General features: G+C 64.6%; 1 protein-coding gene across 1 annotated transcript in view; it reads right to left on the reverse strand.

Moving 5' to 3' along the window:
- Positions 1–4,005: 4,005 nt before the first annotated feature.
- Positions 4,006–27,922, reverse strand: part of L1CAM (L1 cell adhesion molecule) — a 50,350-nt gene continuing 26,433 nt past the window's right edge. The window contains 12 exon segments of the mRNA XM_050928142.1: positions 4,006–4,279; positions 11,790–11,801; positions 12,103–12,175; positions 13,354–13,485; positions 19,054–19,223; positions 19,652–19,739; positions 19,915–19,982; positions 19,984–20,092; positions 22,546–22,668; positions 23,162–23,378; positions 23,962–24,077; positions 24,227–24,449. Coding sequence (XP_050784099.1) covers positions 4,051–4,279; positions 11,790–11,801; positions 12,103–12,175; positions 13,354–13,485; positions 19,054–19,223; positions 19,652–19,739; positions 19,915–19,982; positions 19,984–20,092; positions 22,546–22,668; positions 23,162–23,378; positions 23,962–24,077; positions 24,227–24,449 — 1,560 coding nt within the window. The 3' untranslated portion in view covers positions 4,006–4,050.

Consider the following 27,922-nt stretch of genomic DNA (forward strand, 5'->3'; position numbering starts at 1 on the left):
CTTCCCGGACACTCCCCTCTCCCCATCTCATCCCTCTCCCTCCTACCCCATTCAGCCCCCCGCAGCCCCCTCCCGGACCCACGGCCCGCCCCGACGTCATACGCCCCCCTCCTCATCCCGCCCCCAAACACCCCCGCCCCATCTCATCTCTCCCCCTCCTGCCCCTCCTGCCCCATCCCTCTAACCCCAAACAGCCCTGGCCCCCCATCCTAACACCCCTGCCCAATCCCATCCTTCCCCCCGGCCCTATCCCTCTAACCCCAAATACCCTTGCCCCTGGCACCCCAGACAGCCCCATCATCCCTTGACCTACCCCTTAGGGGTCCCCCCGCTGGCCCCCCGCCTCTGCCACGTGCTGAGTGGAGGGGTGAGACCCCCAGCACAATCCAGCCGGGGGGCTCAGAGACACTCCCGTTCCCTCGGTGCCCACTGGCCCGGCTGGTGCCTGACGCTGGAGCCGCTTGCCGGGCCCCTGTGGGCAGACAGGACCCGGGGCTGGACAGACCCGGCTCTGACCCCCTGCGGCTGCTGCCCGACATCCCCAGGGGCAGGACGGCTGCAGGCCCATTCGCCGCGTTCCCCACGCCGGCGCCTTTTTCAGTTCGACCCCCCTGGCGGCGCCCCGGGTGTTCAGCGGCATTTCGGGGAGGGTCCATGAGTACCGGTGAAGACCCGGAGCGAGTGAAGGACCCACGGCCGAAACGCCGCCAAAGACCCGGAGCAAGTGAAGGACCCGCCGCCGAAAAGCCGCCAAAGACCCAGAGTGAGTGAAGGACCCGCCGCCGAAACGCCACCAAAGATCCGGAGCGAGTGACGGACCAGCGGCTGAAACGCCGCCGAAGACGCGGGGCAAGTGAAGGACCCGCCTCCGAAGACCCAGAGTGAGTGAAGGACCCACCGCCGAAACGCCGCCGAAGACCCGGAGCGAGTGAAGGACCTGCCGCCGAAACGCTGCCGAAGACCCGGAGCGAGTGAAGGACCTGCCGCCGAAACGCCGCCGAAGACCCAGAGTGAGTGAAGGACCCCCCGCCGAAACGCCGCCGAAGACCCGGAGCGAGTGAATTACCCGCCTCCTCTGTCCTGTGGCCCCTCTGGCCAGAGCCGGCTGGTCAGGTCACCGGGGTCCTCTCCCCACAGCCCATTGTCCCCCATTGGCCAGAACCAGCTGCGACTCCTGAGCTGGGCATCCAGGTCACCAGTCACTGGGGTCTCCATCCTCCAGGCCATCGGCCGGGGTCCCAAGTTCCCTCTCTGGTCCTGTCCCCCAACAAACTCCCTCTCCCCTCCCCTCCCCTCGTTAAACCAGTAACAGCCAGGGACACTGAGTCCCACCCCCCCCCCGCCTGCAACCCAGTGACAGAACCCAGAGACTCCCCCACTTCCTCACAGGGTTCTCTCCTGGCTCTGGGGGGGCAGTAGGGGCTGGTGGTTAGAGCAGGGGGGGCTGGGAGCCAGGACTCCTGGGTTCTCTCCCGGCTCTGGGAGAGGAGTGGGGGCTGGGAGGTTGGAGCAGGGGGGCTGGGAGCCAGGACTCCTGGGTTCTCTCCTGGCTCTGGGGGGGCAGTGGGGGCTGGTGGTTAGAGCAGGGGGGGCTGGGAGCCAGGACTCCTGGGTTCTCTCTCTAGCTCTGGAGGGGAGTAGGGGCTGGTGTCTTTATTACACCATCTTTGGCCCTGGGGGAGTCTCGGTACCAACCCTGGGGGGGGAGGAGTTACATTCTGGCACTGTTGGCAGGCGGGAGCAGGAGACCTGGCCCGTGGGGGAGGCTGGTATCCGGACACCGAGCCCCCCCACCCCCAGCTCAGGAGAGAACCCAGGCGTCCGGGCGCCGAGCCACACCCCCCCCCCAGCTCAGGAGAGAACCCAGGCGTCCGGGCACCGAGCCCCACCCCCCCAGCTGAGGAGAGAACCCAGGCGTCCGGGCACCGAGCCGCCCCCAGCTCAAGAGAGAACCCAGGCGTCCGGACACAGAGCCCCGCCCCCCATTTCCTTTGGCGCAGGGAGAGCGACTGTCTGTGCTGCTACCGTAATACACAGAATATCCTGCCTTCAGACTGGGTGGGTGCTACCGTAATACTTGTATTTCCCCACACGCAGGGGTTACCGTAATTCCCATAATAATAACAACCCCTGCCGGGCGTGCTACCGTAACCCCCGTAATATCACCGCCGCAATGAGCTGCTACCGTAATACCAAAAACCTCCCCCCACCGTCACCGGAGAGCTGCTATCGTAATGCCCAGTATAGCGGCCCCCTTATGTCTCTTTGTGTAGCGTTTTACCGTAATATACGTAAAAGGCCCCATCAACGGGAGGCGAGGGGGTAGTGCCGCAATACACATAATAACGCCTCCCACTTTGGGGTTGCCATCGTAATACCGCTAAAATCACCCTCTCTGGTTCATTAACGAGACTGAAGGGTCACAGACATAACAGTCTCCCTCCATTTTGGGGTGGGGCACGGGGAGGGGTGAGAGCTACCGTAATACACATAGTGTTCTGTCCCCCAATTTTTTTGGGGGGGGGCAGTGGGGGCTGCTACATTAATATCGATACCCTCCCACCTTCATGGGAGGGGTATTACCATAACACATCTAAAATTCCTCCCCTCTATTTGTGGGGGGAAATGTTCCCACCTCTCGGGTTTCTTTTCGGAGCGGGGGCCATGCACCCCTAGACCCCCCCAGCACCACACACAGCTGCCAGTTTTCAGGTTTTATTTTGCCGTGTTTCGAAGGCAGTTTGGTCTGTACAGGATGATATAAAAAAGCCATCAATCGAGACGCTAGTGACAGCGGACGAGGGAGACACGGGGTGCAGGGACGACACGGGGGCAGCACGGCCTCAGCCAGCACCAGGGGGGGATTTCACGAGGGGACATTTTAAAAAAGTTTTTTTTCCTTTTCTTGTCTCTTAGGGAACGCGAAGCCACGACTACCCCACAGCACACAGCAGGCCCAGACCATGGCCAACACGACGACCCAGCGAGCGGGAGGCACCTATCTACACAGGGCGGCCCCCGGCCAGGCCTCCACCCAGCCGGGCAGGGGCATTTTTCAATGGATTTTAAATTCTGTTTTATGCAAAAAAGGTTGTGGGGTGCAGGAGGCCCGAGAGCAAAGCTGAGACCCCAATGGGGGGAGGGGAGATCCGGGGGGGGGGCCACAGAGCGAACAAGAGGCCACTTGGCTTGAGAAATGTGTTGCAAAGGCAGCTGTGTGAGAAAAGCAGGGGGGGCAGTTCTCTTTTGAGGGGGGTGAAATGGTGACACCACCCCCCCGCAGAGAGTCCAGGGGATGGGTGGCAGAGGTGGATTTGTGGGGGGGGACCTTCTGGAAGGTGGGGGCTCCAGGGTTGGCGAGAGAGGGGCAGGGGAATCCCAGGACGCAGGTGAGGTTGGAACAGCCCTGCCCCCAGGGCAGGGGGAGGGTCAGAATTAGGGGGAAATGTTCATTCCCCCCCAGCTGAAAGGAAGCCCCCTGCTGTAAACGCTAGGAAAGGGCCCTGGATGGAACCCAGGAGTCCGGGCTCCCAGCCGCCCCACCCCCCGGCTCCTCAGTCTCATGCCCAGGGGTGTGGCAGAGGCTGAGCCCAGAATGATTAAAACATGGAGAGACTGGGGGGGGTCTATTTTTTGGCAAATATTAACCCTGGATACAGAACCCCTGAGCCCTCCCTTAACCCCTTGGCTCCCCCAAGCTTTTTGGCCCATCACATGCAGAAGTTAAATGATGCTTCAGGGAGGGGGGTGGAGAGAAAATCCCAGCTTCCCTGGAGGGGGGTGACATTTTGGGGGGGCTAAGAGGGGATTCCCTTAAATTACCCCCCTCATGTTCTGGGGGCAGGAGGGAGGAAGCTAACAGGGATCCCCCCCCGGGATTCAGGGATGGGGAGGAGGTGGCGGTGCATGAACCCCCATGTCCCCTGGGGCAGGAGGGGGGACCCTTATTTCCCAGCTGGGGGTTGCCCCAGCCCTCCCATTCCCATGGGGCAGGCAGGGGCACCCCTATTCCCCAGGGGGCTCAGCCAGTGGGGGGAGGGTGCGGCCCCCCTACTCCAGGGCAGCCGCAGCGGTGGTGGGGCTGGTGGCCCCCGAGCTGTTGTTGCCGGCCGGCTCCTTGCCCGTGTGGCCGCTGTACTGGCCAATGAAGGACCCGTCCTCGTTGAACTGCACGTCCACGCTGCCCCCGTAGTCAGCCAGGCTGTCCTCGCTGCCCAGCGCCGGGAGCGCCCCGTTGAGTGAGGGCTGGCTGCTGCCGAACGGCTTCTCCTCGTTGTCACTGCCGGGGCAGAGAGCAGGGTGAGGGGGGCTGCAGGAGGGGCATGGCGGGAAGTGTGCAAGGTGGAAGGAGAACGTCATGGTGCAGGCGTGCAAGCCACATGATTGTGCAGGATGTACAAGGAAGTGATGGGTGAGTGTGCAATGCCTGTGCACCTGGTGCTGAGGAAGTGACTGGGTGAGTGTGCAAGGTGAGTGGGTCTAAGGTGCAGGAAACTGGGTGTGCCAAGTGGGCGAAAGGAGTGCAAAGGATGAATGTGCAGAAGTGGGCGTGCAAGGAGCTTGGCCAGCAGTGGGGGTGAGTGTGCACCAGGCCAGGAGGACGTGGGTGTGCAGGTGCACACGCATGCGTTGGGAGATCAGGCAACAACCTGACACAGAGGTGCGCAGGTGGCATGGAGGGACCAGTGACACCATGCCAATGTGTTGGTGCACAGAGAAGTGTGCACACAGGCTTGGGTGGGAGCAGAACGGTGCGAGGGCTCTGGCACAGGGATTGTGCAAGGGGCAGCTGGGGCTATGCACAAGCAGGGGTTGTTTACATGCGCCGGGGGGATGCTGAGTGTGAGCATATGGGGGTGAGGAGTTGTGAAAGCCGCCCAGTGTGAGTGCAAGAGAAGGACCCACCCACCTGCCCCCCCCTGCAACCTGCCCCCGGCAGCAGACTCAATGCCTGCCCTGGTGCAAGTGTGCACCGTGGGGGGTAGTGGGGGCATTTTTCACTCCCCAGAGGGAATCGGGGGGATCCCCCAGAACAAACTGGGAGCCCAGGGGTGTGTGATGGGGGCCTAGGGGGCGTTACCTATTTCTAAGGATGGATGAGTTGCCGGGGGGGCACGATGAGAGAGAAGGAGCCAGTGAGACGGAGGGGGGGGGGAGTCGCACAGTCACCTGGGCCACGGACACACACCACTGTCCCATGCACCATCGCCCCTGTGCACCATCACCAGTGCAGAACCATCTCTGGCTACCACCACCCCACATACCATCATCCTGAGCACCATCACCCCCAGCTACCACCATCCTGTGCACCATCACCAGTGCACAACCATCCCCACTGACCACTGCCCCATGCACAACCGCCACCATGCACCATCACCCCCAACTACCACCATCTCACGCTCTGACGAACTGGGAATGTTCTTAATGTTTTCTCTGAATACTGTGTTGGTGCCTCAGTTTCCCCATGGCAGTTCTTAAGTATCTGGCAGAGCAAAGGGCCAGTGCCCCTAAATGCCTGGCACTCTGTCTCCTGGCAACTGATGGCCTGGGCCCCCCCCTGCAAAGGTGCCAACTGAAGGTGTTGGAGACAAAGGGATCAGGTGACCCCCTAGCCCAGGGAAGGGGCTGAGCAGAGAGGAGGGGCTGGGGGGGTCAGTCTGGAGCTGGCTGGGGACGAGGAGAGAGGGCAGATGTGGGGGTCTGGCTCACTGCCCCCCAGAAAGGACCCGGCCGAGGGGTCCGGTTCGCTGTACCTACAAGTTGTGTTAGACCCTGTTCCTATCATCGAATAAACCTCTGTGTTACTGGCTGGCTGAGAGTCACGTCTGACTGCAAAGTGGGGGGGGGCAGGACCCTGTGGCCCCCCCAGGACCCCGCTGGGGCAGGCTCGCTGTGGGAAGCGCACGGAGGGGCAGAGGATGCTAAATGCTCCAAGGAGAGACCCAGGAGGTGAAGCCGTGTGAGCTTCTTGCCCTGCAGACAGTCTGCTCCAAGGGAGAGGGGGCTCCCCAAATCCTGCCTGGCTTGGTGGGGAGCAGTTCCAAAGCATCGCCCGGGGACTCCGTGACAACTGGTGGCAGTGGTGGGATGTACTGCACCCCGTGAATGGCGCTGCTTGCAGTAAGTGACTGGGGAGCAGTAAAACAAAGGAGGGATAATGAGGACCAGGCGTGCTGAAGGCTCAGAGAGGGACGGTTTCAGGGGGCGATTAACCTCTGGGAGTGTGTGACCAGCGAGAAGGACTGTTGGAGTAACAGGGTCCCCCTGAGGACTGCAGCGAGCAGTCTCAGGGGCGGAGGAGCTTGCCGTTCGACCCTGGGAGAGAGAAGGATTTTTGCAGTAGCAGGGTTCCCCGGAGGATTGCAGGAGCAGTCCCAGGGGCGGAGGAGTCTGCAGCTCGACCCTGGCAAAGAGGTGGTGACCACGAGAAGGGCTGGCACACCAGGGGTTCTTCCTGGAAACCATGGGGGAGCCAAGAGCACACAGGCCTGTGAGTCCAGAGCCACTTGGGAACGGTGAAGTGATGGCCTATCACCATCTCCTTGAGAAGGACATTGTGATCCTGTGCACAGAGGGTTACGCATGGGGACGTTCACCCAGGCACAGTTAATCGTGCAGTTGGAGGAGGAGGATCGCTCTGAGGAGCAGATTCCTGACCCAGATGGGGCTACAAGAGGATCTGGGAGCAGCTGGAGCAGCAGCCAGGCATCCCCGAGAGTCTGGCCCCCAACCAGACGAGGGTCTTCACGATCGGGTTCCCCATCAGGGGATCGGGGACGGATGGATGGGAGCAGAGTCCGAGGGAGCGAGAGGACCATGAGAGAGAGCAAGAGCCCGAGGAAAAGCTGCAGGAGAAGCAGCAGCAGCATGGACTGGTGATGGTGGAGCGGAGAGACATAGGGGGCTGCCCAGGGGTCAGTGGGGAAACACGCCTGGGGTGGCGAGACCCTGGGACAGCGAGAACTGCGGTGGTGCAGCCCCAGCTGCTAAGGGGCTGTGGGACCTGGGTGAAGTTCCCTGGGGTGAAGCCCCTCCCCCTGCCTATGGCCCAGATCCCTGTGCAGACCCAGGAGGGGTCGGGCTGGCTGGTAGTTGGGGTTCTCCAGGATATCGGCTGGGAGGCCCTGTTGGGGGGTGACTGTCTCCCCTTGGGACAGGATCCAGGCCCCGCTCCTGTAACGGCCGAGGGTTTGAATTCAAATCCAGGGAACCAATTGGCTAGGATGGAAATGGTCAGTGAAAATGCAAATGACCTGGCTGGCAGTGGGGAGAGGCTGCAGGGCTCAGGATACCTGCCTACCTGTAACCAGCCCCCTGGGGCTGAGTGGGAGGGAGAGATGCTCCCCGCCCCCCTGCACACCAGAGAGGGGGCTCACGCTGGCTCTGATGCTGTGACCAGAGCAGAGAGCTCGCTGCCTGCCCCCACTGGGACAGCAAGGGCAGCGCTGAGCACGGGGGGAGCTGAGACCCCAGCTGAGTGGGGGACACCCAGGCAGGGCAGGTCGGCTGCCAACCAGGTTTGCCTGGTCCAGACGTGCTGCTGGGAAGTGGTTACACAGCAGGGAGGGAGCTACCAGGGACAGGGCTCAGGGGGGCTGTGACCCCAGGCCCAGCCAGCGAGAGGGAGCAGGTCCCACTCTCTGCCCCAGCTGCTGAATCCCAGACCGAGCTGCAGAGGGATCCCTCCTTGGAGAAGCTGAGGGAACTTGCTGGCCACAGCGCTGCAAACCCCCTTGGGGAAGGCTGCAGGGACAGAGCCCTGCGGGAGAAGGGATTCCTGTACCGGGAATGGGCTCCCCAAGGGGAAGTAGAACTGGGGGGATCGGGAGGCAGCTGGTGGTGCCCCAGGAATCCACAGGGTTCTTCCCGTTCGAGCTGCTGGATGGGAGGAGAGTGAGGGGACCCCTGGAGCTGAAGAGGGAGGATTGGGAGGAGAAGGGGGAAGACCTCCTGGGGGATCTCTTCCCTGAGGTGGGAGCCAATGTCCCCATCAGGTGTTCCCCGTTCAGAGTCACTGGGAAAGCAGCCCAGAACCTGGAGAGAGAGGTCAGGGACATGCTGGCTTTAGATGGGATCCAGCCGTTTTACAGCCCATGGGCCTCACCCGTGGGGCTGATCCCCAAGGGAGACAGGAAGATCTGGTTTTATGGGGGCTATCAGAAGCTTAAAGCCATCACAGTGTCCAATGCCGACCCCATGCCTAGGCCTGGGGAGATTCTAGACAAGCAGAGGGGGATGGAGAACGTGGCCCTGGCAGACACTGATAACATGTGCATCTTTAGCCAGACCTGGGAGGAACAGGTGTCCCAGGTGAAGAGGGGGCTGGGCTGCCTCAAGGAGGTGGGACTGACGGTAAAAGCTGGAGAGTGCAAGGGGGGACGGCAGAGGTGTTGTGTCTGGGCCACAAAGTGGGGAGCGGCTGCCCCAGCCCAGAGCTGGCCAAGGCCAAGATGGGGGCTCTTAACCAAGAGAGCCCGAATCGCAGCCCAGAGTGCTGGGAGAAGACCCTGTCCCAGTTTGAACCCCAGGGGTATTGGGGTGGCAAAGGGTGTGGGCTGTATAAACCTTCCCACATGCGGCCTGCGAGTGCCATCGAGCACACCCGACCTAAGGGAGGGCCTGAGACTGGACTGTCCTGGTGTAACTCACACCAAGGAATGGGAGAGACGCTGGGGCATCCATGGGAACGTTGGTGGGTTCGAACTTCCCCAGGTCACTGGCTGGAGTGACCTCGCTCAGTTCGGTCTCGAAGGGGGGAGAGATGTGACGAACTGGGAATTTTCTTAATGTTTGGTCTGAATACTGTGTTGGTGCCTCAGTGTCCCCTATACTGTTCTTAATATCTAGGTGGTGGGTTAAAGGCATGTGATTGCTGCAGAGGAAGGGGCCAGTGCACCTAAATGCCTGACCCTCTGTCTCCTGGCAACTGCTGGCCTGGGCCCCTCCTCTGCAAAGGTGCCAACTGAAGGTGTTGGAGACAAAGGGGTCAGGAGACCCCCTGGCCCGGGACAGGAGCTGAGCAGAGAGGAGGGGCTGGGGGGGGGGTCAGTCTGGAGCTGGCTGAGGGCAGATGGGGGGTCTGGCTCACTGCCCCCCAGAATGGACCCGGCCGAGGGGTCCGGTTTGCTGTATCTACAAGTTGTGTTAGACCCTGTTCCTGTCATCGAATAAACCTCTGTGTTACTGGCTGGCTGAGAGTCACGTCTGACTGCAAAGTGGGGGGGCAGGACCCTCTGGCCCCCCCAGGACCCCGCTGGGGGGGGGGGGCTCACTGTGCGAAGTGCACGGAGGGGCAGAGGATGCTGAATGCTCCAAGGAGAGACCCAGGAGGTGAAGCCGTGGGAGCTTCTTGCCCTGAACAAGTCTGCTCCAAGGGAGAGAGGGCTCCCCAAATCCTGCCTGGCTTGGTGGGGAGCAGCTCCAGAGCGTCGCCCGGGGACTCCGTGACACACGCACCATCACCCTGTGCACCAATCGCCCCCATGCACCATCACCAGTGCACAACCATCCCTGGCTACCACTGCCCTGTCCACTGTCACCCTGAGCAGCATCTGTGAGGAACTGGGCCTGTTCTGACTGGGAGCTGTGAATGCTGAGCAGGGGGGTTTGGCCTGGGAGAACGAGCTGCATTGGGGGATGGGAGACTGGCCACTGAGCAGGTCATGGGAGAACCAGGAAGGGGGGAGGCCAGGGGACCCCTCTGCCGGGGAAGCTGGACAAAGGCTGGGGGGAGGAGATGCTGGAGTGAGAGGAGTTTCAGGAGCTGGCTGGGGAATGGAGGGAAGCCCAGATGGGGCTCTGACCCCCCCAAGGGGGCTGTGATGCTCCCGGGACCCCAACCTGGACCCAGTTGGGGGGGATCCTGTTGTCTGTGCCTGTCTGGGACTGTGTTCCTGTCGTCTGAATAAACCTCCTGCTTCCCTGGCTGGCTGAGAGTCCTGGGGAATGGCAGGGAGCCGGGGGTGCAGGGCCCTGACTCCCCCACACTCTGTGACACCATCACCCCCAGCTATCACTGCCCCCAACCACCACAGCCCTGTGCACCATCTCCCCTAACTACCACCATCCCACACACCATCACCAGTGCACAATCATCCCCAGCAACCAGCGGCCCCGCACATTACCGCCCCCCGTGCACCATTGTCGTAGGAGGATTCGGGGTCGTTGTGTAGGACGGCTATAATAGTGCGGCACGTATTCAATGTACCGAGGGAGGGTTTGGCCGCATCCTGCCAGGCACCGTTCTGAACAGCCCGGGGGCCATTGGTCAAATGCCCTGGCCAGGCAGCCTGTGTCCGAGCCCAGAACAGTCCTTATGGCGGATTCCGGTCCCCTTCGGTTTTAGGAGGAGTTTTCATGACAGGATCTGCTCTAAGGTCTTGTTCCTTATCTGCTTTGCAAAGGAAGCTGGGCAAGGTTCTTCGCAGTAACCAGCTCCCCCTTTCTACGGCAATCCTGGGGGGTCTCTGCTTTGGGGAGTAAAGGACGTGTGCAGCGTGAACCATCACCAGTGTCCGGATGGTCAGGAACCCCCCCGGTGTCCGAGGCTAAAGCACTAGCAGCACTGAGACCCCCGAGGTGAGACAACACCCCCCCCCGCGCCCCGACGGCGAGAGAGAGGAGAGAACAGTGGAAACCCCCGAGATTAACCCCCCGGAAGGACCAACAGTCACAGAAGGACATTGCAAAACTCTGCGTTCAAGCCTGCAAAGCCTCAGAGCATTAGCGCTCGGCCAGAGCCCAGCTCCTCCCTGCCTGGGAACTGAGACCATCTGCAGGACGTGTGTGTGCGTGTGTGCACGTGTGCGCACATGTGTGTTCATGTGCATGTGCATGCACGTGTGTGCGCTTGTGTGCATGTGCATGCACGTGTGTGCATGTGCGCATGCGTGTGTGCACACGTCTGTGTGCGTGTGAGTGCGTGCAGATGCACAGGCTGTTGCATTTTCAATAAATACGGCGTGTTGCCTTTTCCCTGAAAAGATCCCGTGTGCTTCTTGTAAGCATAACACCATCATCAGTGCACAACCAACCTGGCTACCACCACGCTGCACACAACCGCCTCCATGCACCATTGCCAGTGCACAATCAACCTGGTTACCACTGCCCTGCGCACAACGGCCCCCATGCACCATTGCCCCTGTGCACCACCACCCCTGGCTACCTGTACCCCTTGCACAACTACCTCTATGCACCATTGCCCCCGTGCACCACCAGTGCACAACCATCCCTGGCTACTACCGCCCTGCGCACAACTGCCTCTGTGCACCATCGCCCCCGTGCACCATCACCAGTACAGAACCAACCCGGCTACCACAGCCCTGTGCACAACTGCACCCATGCACCATCGCCCCTGTGCACCATCCCCAACTACCACCGCCCTGCACACAACCACCTCCGTGCACCATCACCCCCAACTACCACTGCCCCATGCACAACTGCCTCTGAGCACCATCAACAGTGCACAACCAAACCCGTCTACCACTGCCCCGCGCACAGCTGCCTCCATGCATCATCGCCCCGGCTACGATCGCCTTGCACACCCTTGTCTCACCCCCACATAGTCACCCGAGGGCCCCACACACCCGCTCTGACACACCTGTGCCCCCAGGAGCTGCCACCACCTCCACAAACATGTGGGAGGCCCTTAAGTGCCACCCCCTGGACCTTGGCAGGCAGCATGAGCAGCCCCCCCCCCCAACCAAAGAGCAAGTGAACAGGGCGCACATGGCAAGGGAGGATTGAACCCAGGAGTCCGGGCTCCCAGCACCCCCACCATCTCCTCTTACCTCTCCAGGGATCTGTGGTAGCCAAGCCGGCAGCAGTTTTTGTTGCAGGGGGAGAGAGAGAGAGTGAGAGAGAGAGACCCCCCCAACCAGGCAGCGGGGGTGGCAGCAGGGGGGCAGGTTAAGCAGAGGCCACTAGATCCAACCCCAAAACCCCCCCAATAGAGAGGGTAATTCCAGCCCCCCGCCATGTTCCCCCCAATGGGGGGGCTTCTGGGGTATGGGGTGAGGTGGAAACCCCTCTGCCCTGCCCCTCCCACCCCCACAGCCCCCTTACCCAGCCCCTTCCCCTCCCCCTGCCCTGCCCCCCACTCACCTGTACTCCCCAAACGTCTCATCCTTCATGGGTCGGGCTTCAGAATCGACCTGTGTGTCCTCCTTGTCCTTCACTGGGGGGGGAGGAGTTAGTTGGGGGTGGCAGGAGCCAAGGGGGACAACTGGGTTTTGGGGGGCAGGGCTGCTCGGGGACCCTGGAGTGCAGAGGATGACTGGGATCACTCCCTGGGAGGTGGGGCTCCTGGTGGAGTGGGGAACTGGGGGGCCAGGGACCAAGGTGCGGGACTGGGCCCTCCGGAGGCGGGGCTGGGGAGCTGGGGGCAGGGATCATCGCTCTAGGGGTGGGGGCAGGGAGCCGAGGGTGGGGGTGGGCATGGGGCTGGTGCTCAGAGCTCTGGGGGCAGGGCTGGGAGTCCCAGGGGCTGATTTCGGGGCAGGGGGCAGGGCTGGGGAGCCAGGGGTGGAGTCAGGTGCCTGGGGCGGGGCTGAGGGCTCTGGGAGCAGGGCTAGAGGGTTGGGGGTGGGGCCGGGGGTGTGGGCTCAGCCAGGGGGCGGGGGGCAGGGCTCAGAGTTCCAGGGGCAGGGCCCAGGGATGTGGGGGCGGGGCCAGGGAGTTGGAGGTGGGGCCGATGGCTCTGGGGGCGGGGCCAGGGAGCCGGGGCAAGGCTCGGAGCTCCGGGGGTGGGGCCCAGGGACGTGGGAGCGGGGCCAGGGAGTTGGAGGTGGGGCCGATGGCTCTGGGGGCGGGGCCAGGGAGCTGGGGCAAGGCTCGGAGCTCCGGGGGTGGGGCCCAGGGCTCCAGGGGTGGGGACAAGGAGTTGGAGGTGGGGCCGATGGCTCTGGGGGCAGGGCCAGGGGGCTGGGGCAAGGCTCGGAGCTCAGGGGGCGGGGCCCAGGGCTCCAGGGGTGGGGGACAGGGAGTTGGAGGCGGGGCCAATGCTCTGGGGGAGGGGCCAGGGAGCAGGGGGCAGGGCTCAGAGTTCCAGGGATGGGGCTGGGGGCTTCGGGGGGAGGGCCAGGGAATTGGAGGCGGGGCCGATGGCTCTGGGGGTGGGGGCGGGGCCAGGGATCCAGGGGTGGGGCTGGGGGCTCTGGGGGCAGGGCCAGGGAGTTGGAGGCGGGGCCAATGGCTCTAGGGGCAGGGCCAGGGAGCAGGGGGCAGGGCTCAGAGTTCCAGGGGCGGGGCCCAGGGCTCTGGGGGCGGGGCCAGGGAGCTGGAGGCGGGGCCGATAGCTCTGGGGCGGGGCCAGGAGCAGGGGCGGGGCTTGGCGCTCCGGGAGCGGGGCCTCACCCGAGTACTTTCCGCCCTTGCTCCGTTTGACGAAGCAGAGGATGAGCAGCAGCAGCAGCAGCAGCACCACGGCGCAGATGAAGCCGATGAACCAGCCCTCCGTGGCAAAGCTGTGCTGGTCGGTCGTCAGCACTGGGGGGGCAGAGCGACGGGGGGCGTTACCCAGGGACCCCGCGCCGGGCCCCAGGACACGGGGGGATGAAGCCTGGGTGTGCCTCAGTTTCCCCCTCCTGCTGCATTGTTCCCCAGAGGGGGTGGGGTCCAGCCAGTCTCAGGCTGGGTGGGGCAAATGGCTCCCAGCTGCCCTGGCCCCCCCAGCCGTGGGGCATGGGTGGGAACATGGTGTGGGGCAGGAGGCAAGCTCGAGGGGGGTAGCCCCACTCCTGGGTGTGACGTTATTGGTATAAACTGGGACCATATAGAACATGGTTTGCAAGTGGCACCAAATCCTATGTAAAGGGGGTCATATCAGGTGTCTAGGACCAGGTTCTGGGTTGCTGGTTAGGAAGATGCTGTCTGTATGTCTGTATCATTGTGTAGTTGAAGTTATAAGTATTGGCTCTATACTGTCTGTATTTCAAACTTGTGCTGTGTTATTGGGTGACACCCCAGACGAGTTGGGGTCAGCTTGGCCTGGCCAGCTTGGGAGCCCGTTACGGCCCATCAGCTGCAACTGACCCATGGCGAGGAGGCAGATCCGCCTTGTGACTCAGCCAAGTGCAGGGCCTGGCCCAGGTGACCCCAGGCTCCACGTTGCTGTAATTTTCCACAGTGAGAACAAAGAGGTTCTTACGCCTGGAAAAGCCTAGAAAAGGCCGAGGCCTCGTCTCCACCTGGTCCTCAATCCTGCCCCTGAGCTCTGGGGACTTTGCTACGAACTGAAGCTCTGAACAAAGGACTCAACGACCCGTCCCAGCGGGGCATGTTCCAGGGACGGGATCTGAACCTGCAGGCTCCTCCGTCATGGCTACAAGCCTGACCCAAGGACTCTGCCATCACTGGATGGAACTGATTCCACGTCACCAATTCTAGCTCCTGTCTGGATCTTTTCCCTTTTATGACTAAACCTTTCGATTTTAGATTCTAGAGGGTTGGCACCAGCGGGATTGGGGGTAAGATCTGATGTGTGTATTGACCTGGGTCTGGGGCCTGATTCTTTGGGATCGAGAGAACCGTGGTCCTTTACTGGGGTGTTGGGTTTCATACCCATCCATCCCCTGCCGAGTGGCGCAGGTGGGGGCACTGGGAGACTGGAGTGTCTGAGGGAATCGTGTGTGTGACTCGTGGTTAGCCGGGGGGGTGAGACCAAAGTCCTCTGGGTCTGGCTGGTCGGTGCCGTAGAGGTGGAAAACCCCAGCCTGGGGCTGTAACTGCCCTGTTTAACCGATTGGTCCTGAACTGGCACCTCAGCTGGGTCCCGCCAGAACCGCTTCGTCACAGCAGGGATCTGGGACATGTGGCCCCTGTGGGGTGGGGCCAGGGCCGGCGCAACCATTTAGGCGGACTAGGCGGTTGCCTAGGGCGCCGAGATTTGAGGGCGCCAAAAAGCAGCACCCCCCAATTTTTTTTTAAATGGTTGAGCAGCCGCTGCTGCTGGGACAGAGAGGGAGTCTGAGCTGCTGGTGGCAGCTGGCAGCCCGGGGGGTCCCCTGGGTCAGGGCGCCGACGCGGCAGCCGGCAGCCCGGGGGGTCCCCTGGGTCAGGGCGCCGACGCGGCAGCCGGCAGCCCGGGGGTCCCCTGGGTCAGGGCGCCGACGCGGCAGCCGGCAGCCCGGGGGTCCCTGGGTCAGGGGCGCCGACGCGGCAGCCGGGCAGCCCGGGGGTCCCCTGGGTCAGGGCGCCGACAGCGGCAGCCGGCAGCCCGGGGGGTCCCCTGGGTCAGGGCGCCGACGCGGCAGCCGGCAGCCCGGGGGTCCCTGGGTCAGGGCGCCGACGCGGCAGCCGGCAGCCCGGGGGGTCCCCTGGGTCAGGGCGCCGACAGCGGCAGCCGGCAAGCCCGGGGTCCCCTGGGTCAGGGCGCCGACAGCGGCAGCCGGCAGCCCGGGGGGTCCCCTGGGTCAGGGCGCCGACGCGGCAGCCGGCAGCCCGGGGTCCCCTGGGTCAGGGCGCCGACGCGGCAGCCGGCAGCCCGGGGGGTCCCCTGGGTCAGGGCGCCGACGCGGCAGCCGGCAGCCCGGGGGTCCCCTGGGTCAGGGCGCCGACGCGGCAGCCGGCAGCCCAGGGTGTCTGGAGGGGGGCGGCAGGCAGCTCCGGTGGAGCTGCCGCAGTCGTGCCTGCAGATGGTCAGCTGCTCTTGCGGCTCCGGTGGACCTCCTGCAGACACACCACTGCGGCAGCTCCACCGGAGCCGTGGAGCACCGGACCCTCCGCAGGCACCACTGCGGCAGTGGAGCTGCCTACCTGCCCAATCAGGGCATAGTGGGGGGTGAGGGGAGGGTTGAGGAATGGTCAGGGTCCCCCTTAGAAATGCTAACAAGCTCATTCAGCGACCTTCGGATGTACTGGATACATGCTATTAGGCATCAAGGAGATAATTTAAGAGTAAATGTCTTTTTGTTTGAAGTACCACTGAACACCAATCTGTCCACTGCCCCCTCCCTCCTGTGTTACTGCTTGAAGCAGAATCCTGGGTAACAGTAATGGGGACGCTGGATAAACCTTTTAAAATATTTCCCCTTTATAATGCCACATTTTAAATACAATTTTAAAATTAGATCCCATAATTTCAAGGCATCGATTTCCCCGTTTGGACAATTAAATTGCAATTGTCGGCATGAACATCATTTTAAAGCTGGGTTTTGAAAATCTAATTTAACTTCAAAAATGAATGGCCAAAAGATGGGCACGTGAAGGAAGGTAAAAGTAATGAACCGAGGGTCTAGCATTCACTCCGAACGCCGCAAAAGAGCTGAGGGGTTTCCAAAGGACTCCGACCCCACTACAGTGTATCATTCAAACGTGAGAACATAGTTACTGCAGATAATCGACAATACGTTACTGGGTTGGAAATAGATCTTTGTGGAAGGGAAAGCAGGAAACGTGTCTTTCTGATTACAGAATTATTTTGCTTCTGGATCCATTAAAATCATAACCGATTTTTTGCGGGAGGGGATGTGGGAAGAAACTCTTTCCTCTACTAGGTTTGTTTATAGGCAGCGGAAAAGAGAAGTTAACCGGCTTTGCACAGAACTGAAACCTAAAGGTCTCTCCTCCCTCCTGCTCTGCTCTGAGCCCTCTGGGCTATTCCAAGTTAACTGTCATCTAATAGTGGCAGCAATTAGACATAGCCCCCCCCAGTTCAGGAGTCATTGACACAGACAAAGATATGCTGCTTTCCGTGCCCCCAGGCCTAACGAGGGACAGGGGGCAAGAGGAGCAGGGCTGAGCCGCAGAGAGCCAGTGCCCAGGAGGCTGAGAGGGCAAAGGGGTGCAGGGGCGTCCCCACTGCTACTTCAAATGCAGATCCGCAGCGGGACCTCTCCATGGGACAGAGCCGGTTCCTCTCAGCAGCGTCTGTCCAACAGCTCTTCCTTCTGCAGCTGCTCTGTGTGCTCCAGCCCCAGCCATGGCAGCCGAACCCCCTGTCCTGACTGCAGCCAGCCCCTCACCCCCCTGTCCTGCCTCCAGCCAGCCCCACACCCCCTGCCCTGCCCGCAGCCAGCCCCACACCCCTGCCTCCAGCCAGCCCCTCAACCCTGCCTCCAGCCAGCCCCTCACCCCCTGCCTCCAGCCAACCCCTCACCCCCTGCCCTGCCTCCAGCCAGCCCCTCACCCCCTGCCCTGCCTCCAGCCAGCCCCTCACCCCGCTGTCCTGCCTCCAGCCAGCCCCTCACCCCTGCCTCCAGCCAGCCCCTCACCCCCTGCCCTGCCTCCAGCCAGCCCCTCACCCCCTGCCCTGCCCGCAGCCACCCCTCCTGCACCCCTGCCTCCAGCCAGCCCCTCACCCCCTGTCCTGCCTGCAGCCACCCCTCACCCCCCTGTCCTGCCTCCAGCCACCCCTCACCCCCTGCCCTGCCCTGCCCGCAGCCACCCCTCCTGCACCCCTGCCTCCAGCCAGCCCCTCACCCCCCTGCCCTGCCTGCCAGCCACCCCTCCCCCCCCCCCACCCCCCCCCCCCCGCCACCCTCACCCCCCTGTCCTGCCTCCAGCCAGCCCCCACACCCCCTGCCTCCAGCCAGCCCCTCAACCCTGCCTCCAGCCAGCCCCTCACCCCCTGCCCTGCCCGCAGCCACCCCTCCTGCACCCCTGCCTCCAGCCAGCCCCTCACCCCTGCCCGCAGCCACCCCTCCTGCACCCCTGCCTCCAGCCAGCCCCTCAACCCTGCCTCCAGCCAGCCCCTCCCCCTGCCCGCAGCCACCCCTCCTGCACCCCTGCCTCCAGCCAGCCCCTCAACCCTGCCTCCAGCCAGCCCCTCACCCCTGCCCGCAGCCACCCTCCTGCACCCCTGCCCTCCAGCCAGCCCCTCACCCTGCCTCCAGCCAGCCCCTCACCCCCTGCCCTGCCTGCCAGCCAGCCCCTCACCCCGCTGTCCTGCCTCCAGCCAGCCCCTCACACCCCTGCCCTCCGCCAGCCCCCTCACCCCTGCCTCCAGCCAGCCCCTCACCCCCTGCCCTGCCCGCAGCCACCCCTCCTGCACCCCTGCCTCCAGCCAGCCCCTCACCCCCTGCCCTGCCCGCAGCCAGCCCCTCACCCCCCTGTCCTGACTGCAGCCACCCCTCACCCCCCTGTCCTGCCTCCAGCCAGCCCCACACCCCTGCCTCCAGCCAGCCCCTCACCCCCCTGTCCTGACTGCAGCCACCCCTCACCCCCTGTCCTGCCTCCAGCCAGCCCCACACCCCTGCCTCCAGCCAGCCCCTCACCCCCTGCCCTGCCTCCAGCCAGCCCCACACCCCTGCCTCCAGCCAGCCCCACACCCCTGCCTCCAGCCAGCCCCTCACCCCCTGCCCTGCCTCCAGCCGCCCCAACCCCTGCCTCCAGCCAGCCCCTCACCCCCTGCCCTGCCTCCAGCCAGCCCCACACCCCTGCCTCCAGCCAGCCCCTCACCCCTGCCCTGCCTCCAGCCAGCCCCACACCCCTGCCCTGCCTCCAGCCAACCCCTCACCCCTGTATCCAGCCAGCCCCTCACCCCTTCCCCTGCCTCCAGCCAGCCCCACACCCCCTGCCCTGCCCGCAGCCAGCCCCACACCCCCCTGTCTGCAGCCAGCCCCCCACCCCCTGCCCTGCCCCAGCCAGCCCCACACCTCCTGTCCTGCCTCCCAGCCCCCCCACACCCCTGCCCTGCCTCAGTCAGCCCTGCACCCTTGTATCCAAGCCAGCCCCACACCCCCTGCCCGCAGCCAGCCCCTCCAGCACCCCCTGCCCTGCCTCAACCAGCCCCTCCCCCCCTGCCCTGCCCACAGCCAGCCCACACCCTGGCAGGTTATTCAATTTTCATTAAATATGTAGGCTCAAATAATGAAACTTACTGCCTTTCAAGCCGAATATGTATTAATTCTAATGACCAATGCCACATTATGCAGTAATCATTTTGGAAAGTTTATACCAAGCAATGCCTCTGGGGGGAGGGGTGGGGCACGAGGTGCAAAATATCCTTGTACGGGCCCTGCCTGGGCAGCCGACCCCTATGGAGGACCCTGGTCCCGCAGGGAGCCGCAGGGGGGGGCGGGGACGGGGGCCTGCCCCCACGGGCTCCTCACTCACAGCTTGCCGTTGTCTCCACTCGCTCTCCAAAAGGAGACGTTCCCCACCCCGAGCGGGGTCCGCTGCGCCCACGAACTGGACCAGGTAGGAAGTTGCCTGGGCTGCAGGTCCAGGAGCCCGTCAGAGCCGTGGGTGAGTTGGCCTGGCCGGACGTGCGCCCAGGCTCGGCACTGGGGGCAGCGGGAGGGGGGTTACAGTGGTGCCCCCCCACAGGACCAGCCCTGGACCCATTCCCTGCACCCAGAGCCAGCCAGCCCCCCCCCAGGGCCAGTGGCCCCTTCCCATCCCCCCAACCCCAGTGGCCCCTTCCCATCCCCCCAGCCACCAGCCAGGCCCCCCCCTGGGCCAGTGGGCCCCTTCTCCCATCCCCCCAACCAGCCAGCCCCCCCCCAGGGCCAAGTGGCCCCTTCCCATACCCCCCAACCAGCCAGTGGCCCCTTCCCATCCCCCCAGCCAGCCAGCCCCCCCCCCTGGCCCAGTGGCCCCTTCCCATCCCCCCAGCCAGCCAGCCAGGCCCCCCGCCAGGCCTGAGATGGGACAGGCCCCCCGCCAGCCCTGCTCTACTGGCTTTGCTCATGCACTGGTTTTCGAACTCCACGCTGGCCTGGGCCGGCTCGGGACCCAGGTGAAGACGGTGAAATCGGGCCCCACCAGCGAGATGCTGATGTTCTCCAAAGTGGGGAGCACTGGGGGGCGGAGCAGACAAGGGGGGATTAACTCTTGAAGGTCAGATCCAGAGACTGGGGAACTGCCTGCCACCGTGGGGCAGGCACGTTGGGGATTTCAGGGCCGGGGGGCAGGCATGGGTCTGGCCCCCACCCCAGGGTTGTGGGAGAAGCAGTGCCCCCCGCACACCCCTACCTGGCTCAGGCACGGTGCTGCCCTCCTGCACCAGCGGCTCGCCCTGGCCAGCCCGGGTCAGCGCCCGCAGCTGGACCGATACCCATACCGGCCCGCGGGTCCAGCCGGGCCAGCGCTCCCGTCAGCTGGGAGACGGGGAAGGAGATTTCCGTGCAGGGGGCCCAGCTCCGACCCTTCACTGGGGGGTGCAAGTTGGGGTTAATGCCCGCTGGCCCATCTCCCCCCCACCCCCTGACCTGCAGCCAGCCCCCCTCTGCCCCCACGCTGCTCCCCTCCTGCCCCCCTCTGCCCCTCCCCCCCTCTGCCCACCAGCCAGACCCCCTCCTGTCCCCTGTCCCCACTCTGCTCCCCTCCTGCCACCCAGCCAGCCCCCCTCTGCCCCCCTCCTGCCCCCCAGCCAGCCCCCCTCTGCCCCTCCCCCCACTCTGCCCTCCAGCCAGACCCCCTCCTGTCCCCTGTCCCCACTCTGCTCCCCTCCTGCCCCCCTCTGCCCCTCCCCCCCTCTGCCCTCCAGCCAGACCCCCTCCTGTCCCCTGTCCCCACTCTGCCCCCCTCCTGCCACCCAGCCAGCCCCCCTCTGCCCCCCTCCTGCCCCCCAGCCAGCCCCCCTCTGCCCCCCTTCTGCCCCCCTCTGCCCCTCCCCCCCTCTGCCCACCAGCCAGGCCCCCTCCTGCCCCCTGTCCCCACTCTGCTCCCCTCCTGCCACCCCAGCCAGCCCCCTCTGCCCCCCTCCTGCCCCCAGCCAGCCCCCCTCCTGCCCCCCTCCTGCCCCCCTCTGCCCCTCCCCCCACTCTGCCCACCAGCCAGCCCCCCTCCTTCCCCCTGCCCTCACTCTGCCCCCCTCCTGCCACCCAGCCAGCCCCCCTCTGCCCCCCTCCTGCCCCCCCTCCTGCCATCCAGCCAGCCCCCCTCTGCCCCTCCCCCCACTCTGCCCTCCAGCCAGCCCCCCTCCTGCCCCCTGTCCCCACTCTGCTCCCCTCCTGCCCCCCAGCCAGCCCCCCTCTGCCCCTCCCCCCACTCTGCCCACCAGCCAGCCCCCCTCCTTCCCCCTGCCCTCACTCTGCCCCCCTCCTGCCCCCCTCTGCCCCTCCCCCCACTCTGCCCACCAGCCAGCCCCCCTCCTTCCCCCTGCCCTCACTCTGCCCCCCTCCTGCCACCCAGCCAGCCCCCCTCTGCCCCCCTCCTGCCACCCACCCAGCCCCCCTCTGCCCCCCTCCTGCCCCCCTCTGCCCCTCCCCCCCACTCTGCCCACCAGCCAGCCCCCCTCCTTCCCCCTGCCCTCACTCTGCCCCCCTCCTGCCCCCCTCCTGCCACCCAGCCAGCCCCCCTCTGCCCCCCTCCTGCCCCCCTCCTGCCACCCAGCCAGCCCCCCTCTGCCCCCCTCCTGCCCCCCTCTGCCCCTCCCCCCACTCTGCCCACCAGCCAGCCCCCCTCCTTCCCCCTGCCCTCACTCTGCCCCCCTCCTGCCCCCCTCTGCCCCCCTCCTGCCCCCCTCCTGCCATCCAGCCAGCCCCCCTCTGCCCCTCCCCCCACTCTGCCCTCCAGCCAGCCCCCCTCCTGCCCCCCTGTCCCCACTCTGCTCCCCTCCTGCCCCCCAGCCAGCCCCCCTCTGCCCCTCCCCCCACTCTGCCCACCAGCCAGCCCCCCTCCTTCCCCCTGCCCTCACTCTGCCCCCCTCCTGCCCCCCTCCTGCCACCCAGCCAGCCCCCCTCTGCCCCCCTCCTGCCCCCCTCCTGCCACCCACCCAGCCCCCCTCTGCCCCCCTCCTGCCCCCCAGCCAGCCCCCCTCTGCCCCTCCCCCCCCTCTGCCCTCCAGCCAGGCCCCCTCCTTCCCCCTGCCCTCACTCTGCCCCCCTCCTGCCCCCCTCCTGCCACCCAGCCAGCCCCCCTCCTGCCCCCCTCCTGCCCCCCAGCCAGCCCCCCTCTGCCCCTCCCCCCACTCTGCCCTCCAGCCAGACCCCCTCCTTCCCCCTGTCCCCACTCTGCTCCCCTCCTGCCCCCCTCTGCCCCTCCCCCCCTCTGCCCTCCAGCCAGGCCCCCTCCTTCCCCCTGCCCTCACTCTGCCCCCCTCCTGCCACCCAGCCAGCCCCCCTCCTGCCCCCCTCCTGCCCCCCTCCTGCCATCCAGCCAGCCCCCCTCTGCCCCTCCCCCCACTCTGCCCACCAGCCAGCCCCCCTCCTTCCCCCTGCCCTCACTCTGCCCCCCTCCTGCCCCCCAGCCAGCCCCCCTCTGCCCCCCTCCTGCCCCCCAGCCAGCCCCCCTCTGCCCCTCCCCCCACTCTGCCCACCAGCCAGCCCCCTCCTTCCCCCTGCCCTCACTCTGCCCCCCTCAGCCCCCTCCCGCCCCCTGCCCTGCAGACAGCCCCCCTCCTGCTCCTACCCCGACTCTGCCCCCCTCAGCCCCCTCCCGCTCAGCCCCCTCTCTGTCCCGCAGCCAGCTCCCCTCCCACCCCCTGCCCCACACATCACCCCTCCCACCCTCTGCCCCGCAGACAGACCCCCCCTGCACCTCACCCAGCCCCCCCATCTTGCACCCCTGCCCTGCACCTGCCCAGTGGCCAGCGCCCCACACTACCCATAGCTTCCCCGTTCCACCCTTTCTGCCCCCCAGCCCAGCGCCCCCTGGACTCACCCTGCTGGTACTGCAGCAGGTACTCGGTCAGCGCCCCGTTGGGGAACTGGGGGGCCGTCCACTCCAGAGCCAGCACCGTGTCCGACACCCGCTCCAGGAGCAGCGAGCTGGGGGGGCTGGGCGCTGGGGGGCAGAGAGAGGGTGGGAGCCGGGGGAGTGTTACCGACACTGGCTGCATCGGCTGGGGGGGTATCTCGGGGGGTCTTCATTTGAGGCGTGACACCCGAGTGTAAACTGAGCCGGGAGGGGGCTGGGGTCAGGTGACACCGTCTGCCCGGGACACCGGACCCAGGCTGGAGGAGGGGCCGGGGGGGGCTGGAGGAGGGGCCGGTGGGGTCAGTGTGGGGCTGGCTGGGGAGACGGGGGGGCCCAGACCCGGGGTCCGGGCTCCCCACCCCCAGGATGGACCCGGCTGAGGAGTCCCGGTCTCTGGACCTACGAGCTCTGGCTCAGCCCATGTTCCTGGCTGAGTCGGGGGAATGGCAGGAAGGGGGGGCAGGGCCCCAACTCCCCCCCCGTGACCCTGTCCTTGGGGGCTGGGAGCTGTTCAGGAGTGGGGGGGGCTCTGGGGGTTCAGTTGGGTGGGGTGGGGTGGGGGGGCCAGGGGTGGTCTCACCTCCCTCGGGGGTGCTGAAGTCGATGTCCTCGCTGTGGGGCCCATCGCTGCGCCCGTTAAACACGACCACGTAGAGGCGATACCAGCTCCAGGGGCGCAGGCCCCCCAGCCTGGCCCACGACGCCTCCCCCTCCACCGTCAGCACCAGGGGGGGCGGCTGGGCCCGGGCCTGGCGCCGGCTGCGCTCCCCCACACTGCCCAGCCGCCAGTAAAACACCTGGGGGGGCAGGGTCAGACAGCAGGGCCCCCGAGTGCACCGTGCCCCCGGGCACCCCCGATTCCCGACCGCAGCCCCCCCGAGTGCCCTGTGCCCCCCAAGCACCCCTGATTCCCGACCGCAGCCCCCATGAGTGCCCTGTGCCCCCCAAGCACCCCCGATTCCCGACTGCAGCCCCCATGAGTGCCCTGTGCCCCCCAAGCACCCCCCACTCCCGACCCGCAGCCCCCCCAAGTGCCTTGTGCCCCCCGAGTGCCCTGTGCCCCCCGAGCAGCCCCCCACTCCTGACCTGAAGCCCCCCCGAGTGCCCTGTGCCCCCAAGTGCCCTTTGCCCCCCGAGCACCCCCCACTCCCGACCCGCAGCCCCCCCGAGTGCCTTGTGCCCTCCCGAGTTCTCTGTTCCCCATGAGTGCCCCCACTCCTGACCCACAACCCCCCAGCACCCGTGAGCCACATGACCCGAGTGCCCCGTGCCCCTACTCCTGACCTGCACGCCCCCGAGTGCCCCATGCCCCCCACTCCCGACCCGCAGCTCCCGAGCGCCCCCTGAGTGCCTCCCACTCCCAGCCCCTCCCCCAATTACCCTGAACCCCCGGAGGTGACCCCGCAGCTGGTCTCTGTTGGGGAGGGTCCAGCTGACGAGGACGCTGGTACTGTTGAATATTTCCACCCCCACGTTCTCGGGGTACACCTGGGGCACTGGGGGAGGAACAAACACGTGTAATGTCAGAGCTTCCCCCAATCCCTTCCCACCACTGCCCCCCCTAAGCTGGGGGTCACAGTTCTCCCATTTCCTCTCCCCCATTCCCCAACCGCACCCAGGGGTCACAGCCCCATCCCCCACTCACCATCCTCTCCAGAGTACCCCACCACAGTGGGGGGCTCGGGCCCCTTGCCGATGGGGTTCACGGCCTGCACCTTGATCTCGTAGGGGACAAAGGTGGGGGTCCTTGTTACCAGCAAGGGGGGGCCGCTGACTGTCTCCTCGCTCCAGCCCCCCCCCTCGCCCAGACGCCGCCACTGCACCCGGTAGCTGAGATCAGGGGCGTTCCAGTCCGACCTGTTCAGGGGCTGGGGGAGGAAAGGGGGTGTCAGTGCATGGGGGGGCAAAGCCCCAGGGCCCCCCCATTCTCCCACCTGCGTACAATGCACCCCAACCCCCCCAGCACACAACGTGAACAAGTGACTGTAATTGCCCCATCACACACAGATACAGAGCCTGCAACTACCCCGTAACAGCCACCCACCCGCCGTCAGCTACAACGCAACTACCCCGTAACAGCCACCCACCCGCCGTCAGCTACAATGCAACTACCCCGTAACAGCCACCCACCCGCCGTCAGCTACAACGCAACTACCCCGTAACAGACACCCACCCGCAGTCAGCTACAACGCAACTACCCCGTAACAGCCACCCACCTGCCGTGAGCTACAATGCAACTACCCCGTAACTGCTACCCACCCGCCATCAGCTACAACCCAACTACCCCATAACAGCCACCCACCCACCCTCCCGCCGTGAGCTACAAGGCAACTACCCCGTAACAGCCACCCACCCGCCATCAGCTACAACCCAACTACCCCATAACAGCCACCCACCCACCCTCCCGCCGTGAGCTACAACGCAACTGCCCCATAACAGCCACCCACCCACCCTCCCGCCGTGAGCTACAACGCAACTACCCCGTAACAGCCACCCACCCGCCGTGAGCTACAACACAACTGCCCCGTAACAGCCACCCACCCGCCGTGAGCTACAAGGCAACTACCCCGTAACAGCCACCCACCCGCCATTAGCCTACACCGCAACTACCCCGTAACAGCCACCCACCCGCCATCAGCTACAACGCAACTACCCCATAACAGCCACCCCCCACCCGCCGTGAGCTACAACGCAACTACCTCGTAACAGCCACCCACCCACCCTCCCGCCGTGAGCTACAAGGCAACTACCCCGTAACAGCCACCCACCCGGCATCAGCTACAACGCAACTACCCCGTAACAGCCACCCACCCTCCCGCCGTGAGCTACAAGGCAACTAGCCCATAACAGCCACTCACCCGCCGTCAGCTACAACGCAACTACCCCGTAACTGCCACCCACCCTCCCGCCGTGAGCTACAAGGCAGCTACCCCGTAACAGCCACCCACCCACTCACCCATCATGAGCTACAAGGCAACTACCCCATAACAGCCACCCACCCAGCCACTCGCCATGAGCTACAAGGCAACTACCCCGTAACAGCCACCCACCCCCCATCAGCTACAACCCAACTACCCCATAACAGCCACTAACCCACCCTCCCGCCGTGAGCTACAAGGCAACTACCCCGTAACAGCCACCCACCCGCCATGAGCTACAAGGCAACTACCCCGTAACAGCCACCCACCCGCCGTCAGCTACAACCCAACTACCCCATAACAGCCACCCACTCACCCTCCCGCCGTGAGCTACAAGGCCACTACCCCGTAACAGCCACCCAGCCGCCGTCAGCTACAACGCAACTGCCCCATAACAGCCACCCACCCACCCACCCTCCCGCCGTGAGCTACAACACAACTGCCCCGTAACAGCCACCAACCCGCCGTGAGCTACAAGGCAACTACCCCGTAACAGCCACCCACCTGCCGTCAGCCTACACCGCAACTACCCCGTAACAGCCACCCACCCGCCGTCAGCTACAACGCAACTACCCCATAACAGCCACCCCCCACCCGCCGTGAGCTACAACGCAACTACCTCGTAACAGCCACCCACCCACCCTCCCGCCGTGAGCTACAAGGCAACTACCCCGTAACAGCCACCCACCCGCCATCAGCTACAACGCAACTACCCCATAACAGCCACCCACCCACCCTCCCGCTGTCAGCTACAAGGCAACTACCCCATAACAGCCACCCACCCACCCGCCGTGACACCCTCCCACCGTGAGCTACAAGGCAACTACCCCGTAACAGCCACCCACCCCCCATCAGCTACAACCCAACTACCCCATAACAGCCACCCACCACCCGCCGTGAGCTACAATGCAACTACCTCATAACAGCCACCCACCCACCCTCCCGCCGTGAGCTACAAGGCAACTACCCCGTAACAGCCACCCACCCGCCATCAGCTACAACGCAACTACCCCATAACAGCCACCCCCCACCCGCCGTGAGCTACAACGCAACTACCTCGTAACAGCCACCCACCCACCCTCCCGCCGTGAGCTACAAGGCAACTAACCCGTAACAGCCACCCACCCGCCATCAGCTACAACGCAACTACCCCATAACAGCCACCCACCCACCCTCCCGCTGTCAGCTACAAGGCAACTACCCCATAACAGCCACCCACCCACCCGCCGTGACACCCTCCCACAGTGAGCTACAAGGCAACTACCCCATAACAGCCACCCACCACCCGCCGTGAGCTACAATGCAACTACCTCATAACAGCCACCCACCCACCCTCCCGCCGTGAGCTACAAGGCAACTACCCCGTAACAGCCACCCACCTGCCATGAGCTACAAGGCAACTACCCCGTAACAGCCACCCACCCACCCTCCCGCCGTGAGCTACAAGGCAACTACCCCGTAACAGCCACCCACCTGCCATGAGCTACAAGGCAATTACCCCGTAACAGCCACCCACCCGCCGTGACACCCTCCTGCCATGAGCTACAAGGCAACTACCCCGTAACAGCCACCCTCCCACTGTGAGCTACAAGGCAACTACCCCGTAACACCTCCCACCCACCCTCCTGCCATGAGCTACAAGGCAACTACCCCATAACAGCCACTCACCCACCCGCCGTGAGCTACAATGCAACTACCCCGTAAGAGCCACCCACCCACCGACCCGCCATGACTACAAGGCAACTACCCCGTAACAGCCACCCACCCACCCACTGTCAGCTATAAGGCAACTACCCCGTAACAGCCCCCTGTAGTAAGAGGAGGCCCTAAGATATAAACCTTGGTATCAGAGGCCTGAGGCCTGAACTAAAGTAATGGTCAAGGCTTTGCTAACATAAAGCAAAGTGAAGCTGTGAGCCAGAGGCAGGCCCTGCTCGCAGAAGCTGGCAAGGAAAGGGTTGATGCTGCAGGAAGATACGTACCTAAAAATGTACTGAACACTAGAGATCAGACCATTCACATACTTGTACAGTCCACACAGATAACAAGGAACAGGCTGACCCATCCCAATGACAGGGGCCAAAGGGTAATAGGATGGATAGAGCTGTTTTGTTCGAACCAACATGTACAAGGTGAGAGGCGGCACCTTACTACGTAGAGGGGCTGCACCTCAATACGTCAGGAGTGATGCGTAACTTGTTTGTACCTGTGTATACGAATGTATCCCTGGGGCGGTGTCTTTGTCCGGCCTAGGGGGCAGTGGAAAGTCCCGCCACTGACTGAGCCGAGTCCATTGCCAAGAGGCACTTTCTCGTCGTATGCCTTTTACCAGAGTAACAATCTAGGGGAACTGCAATTGTGTCCATACGGCAATAAACCTGGCCGACGTGCCTTCGTACCTACTAGACTCTGTGGGCATTGGG

The sequence above is a fragment of the Gopherus flavomarginatus genome, chromosome 18, assembly GCF_025201925.1.
Source record: "Gopherus flavomarginatus isolate rGopFla2 chromosome 18, rGopFla2.mat.asm, whole genome shotgun sequence".
NCBI classification, from domain to species: domain Eukaryota; kingdom Metazoa; phylum Chordata; order Testudines; family Testudinidae; genus Gopherus; species Gopherus flavomarginatus.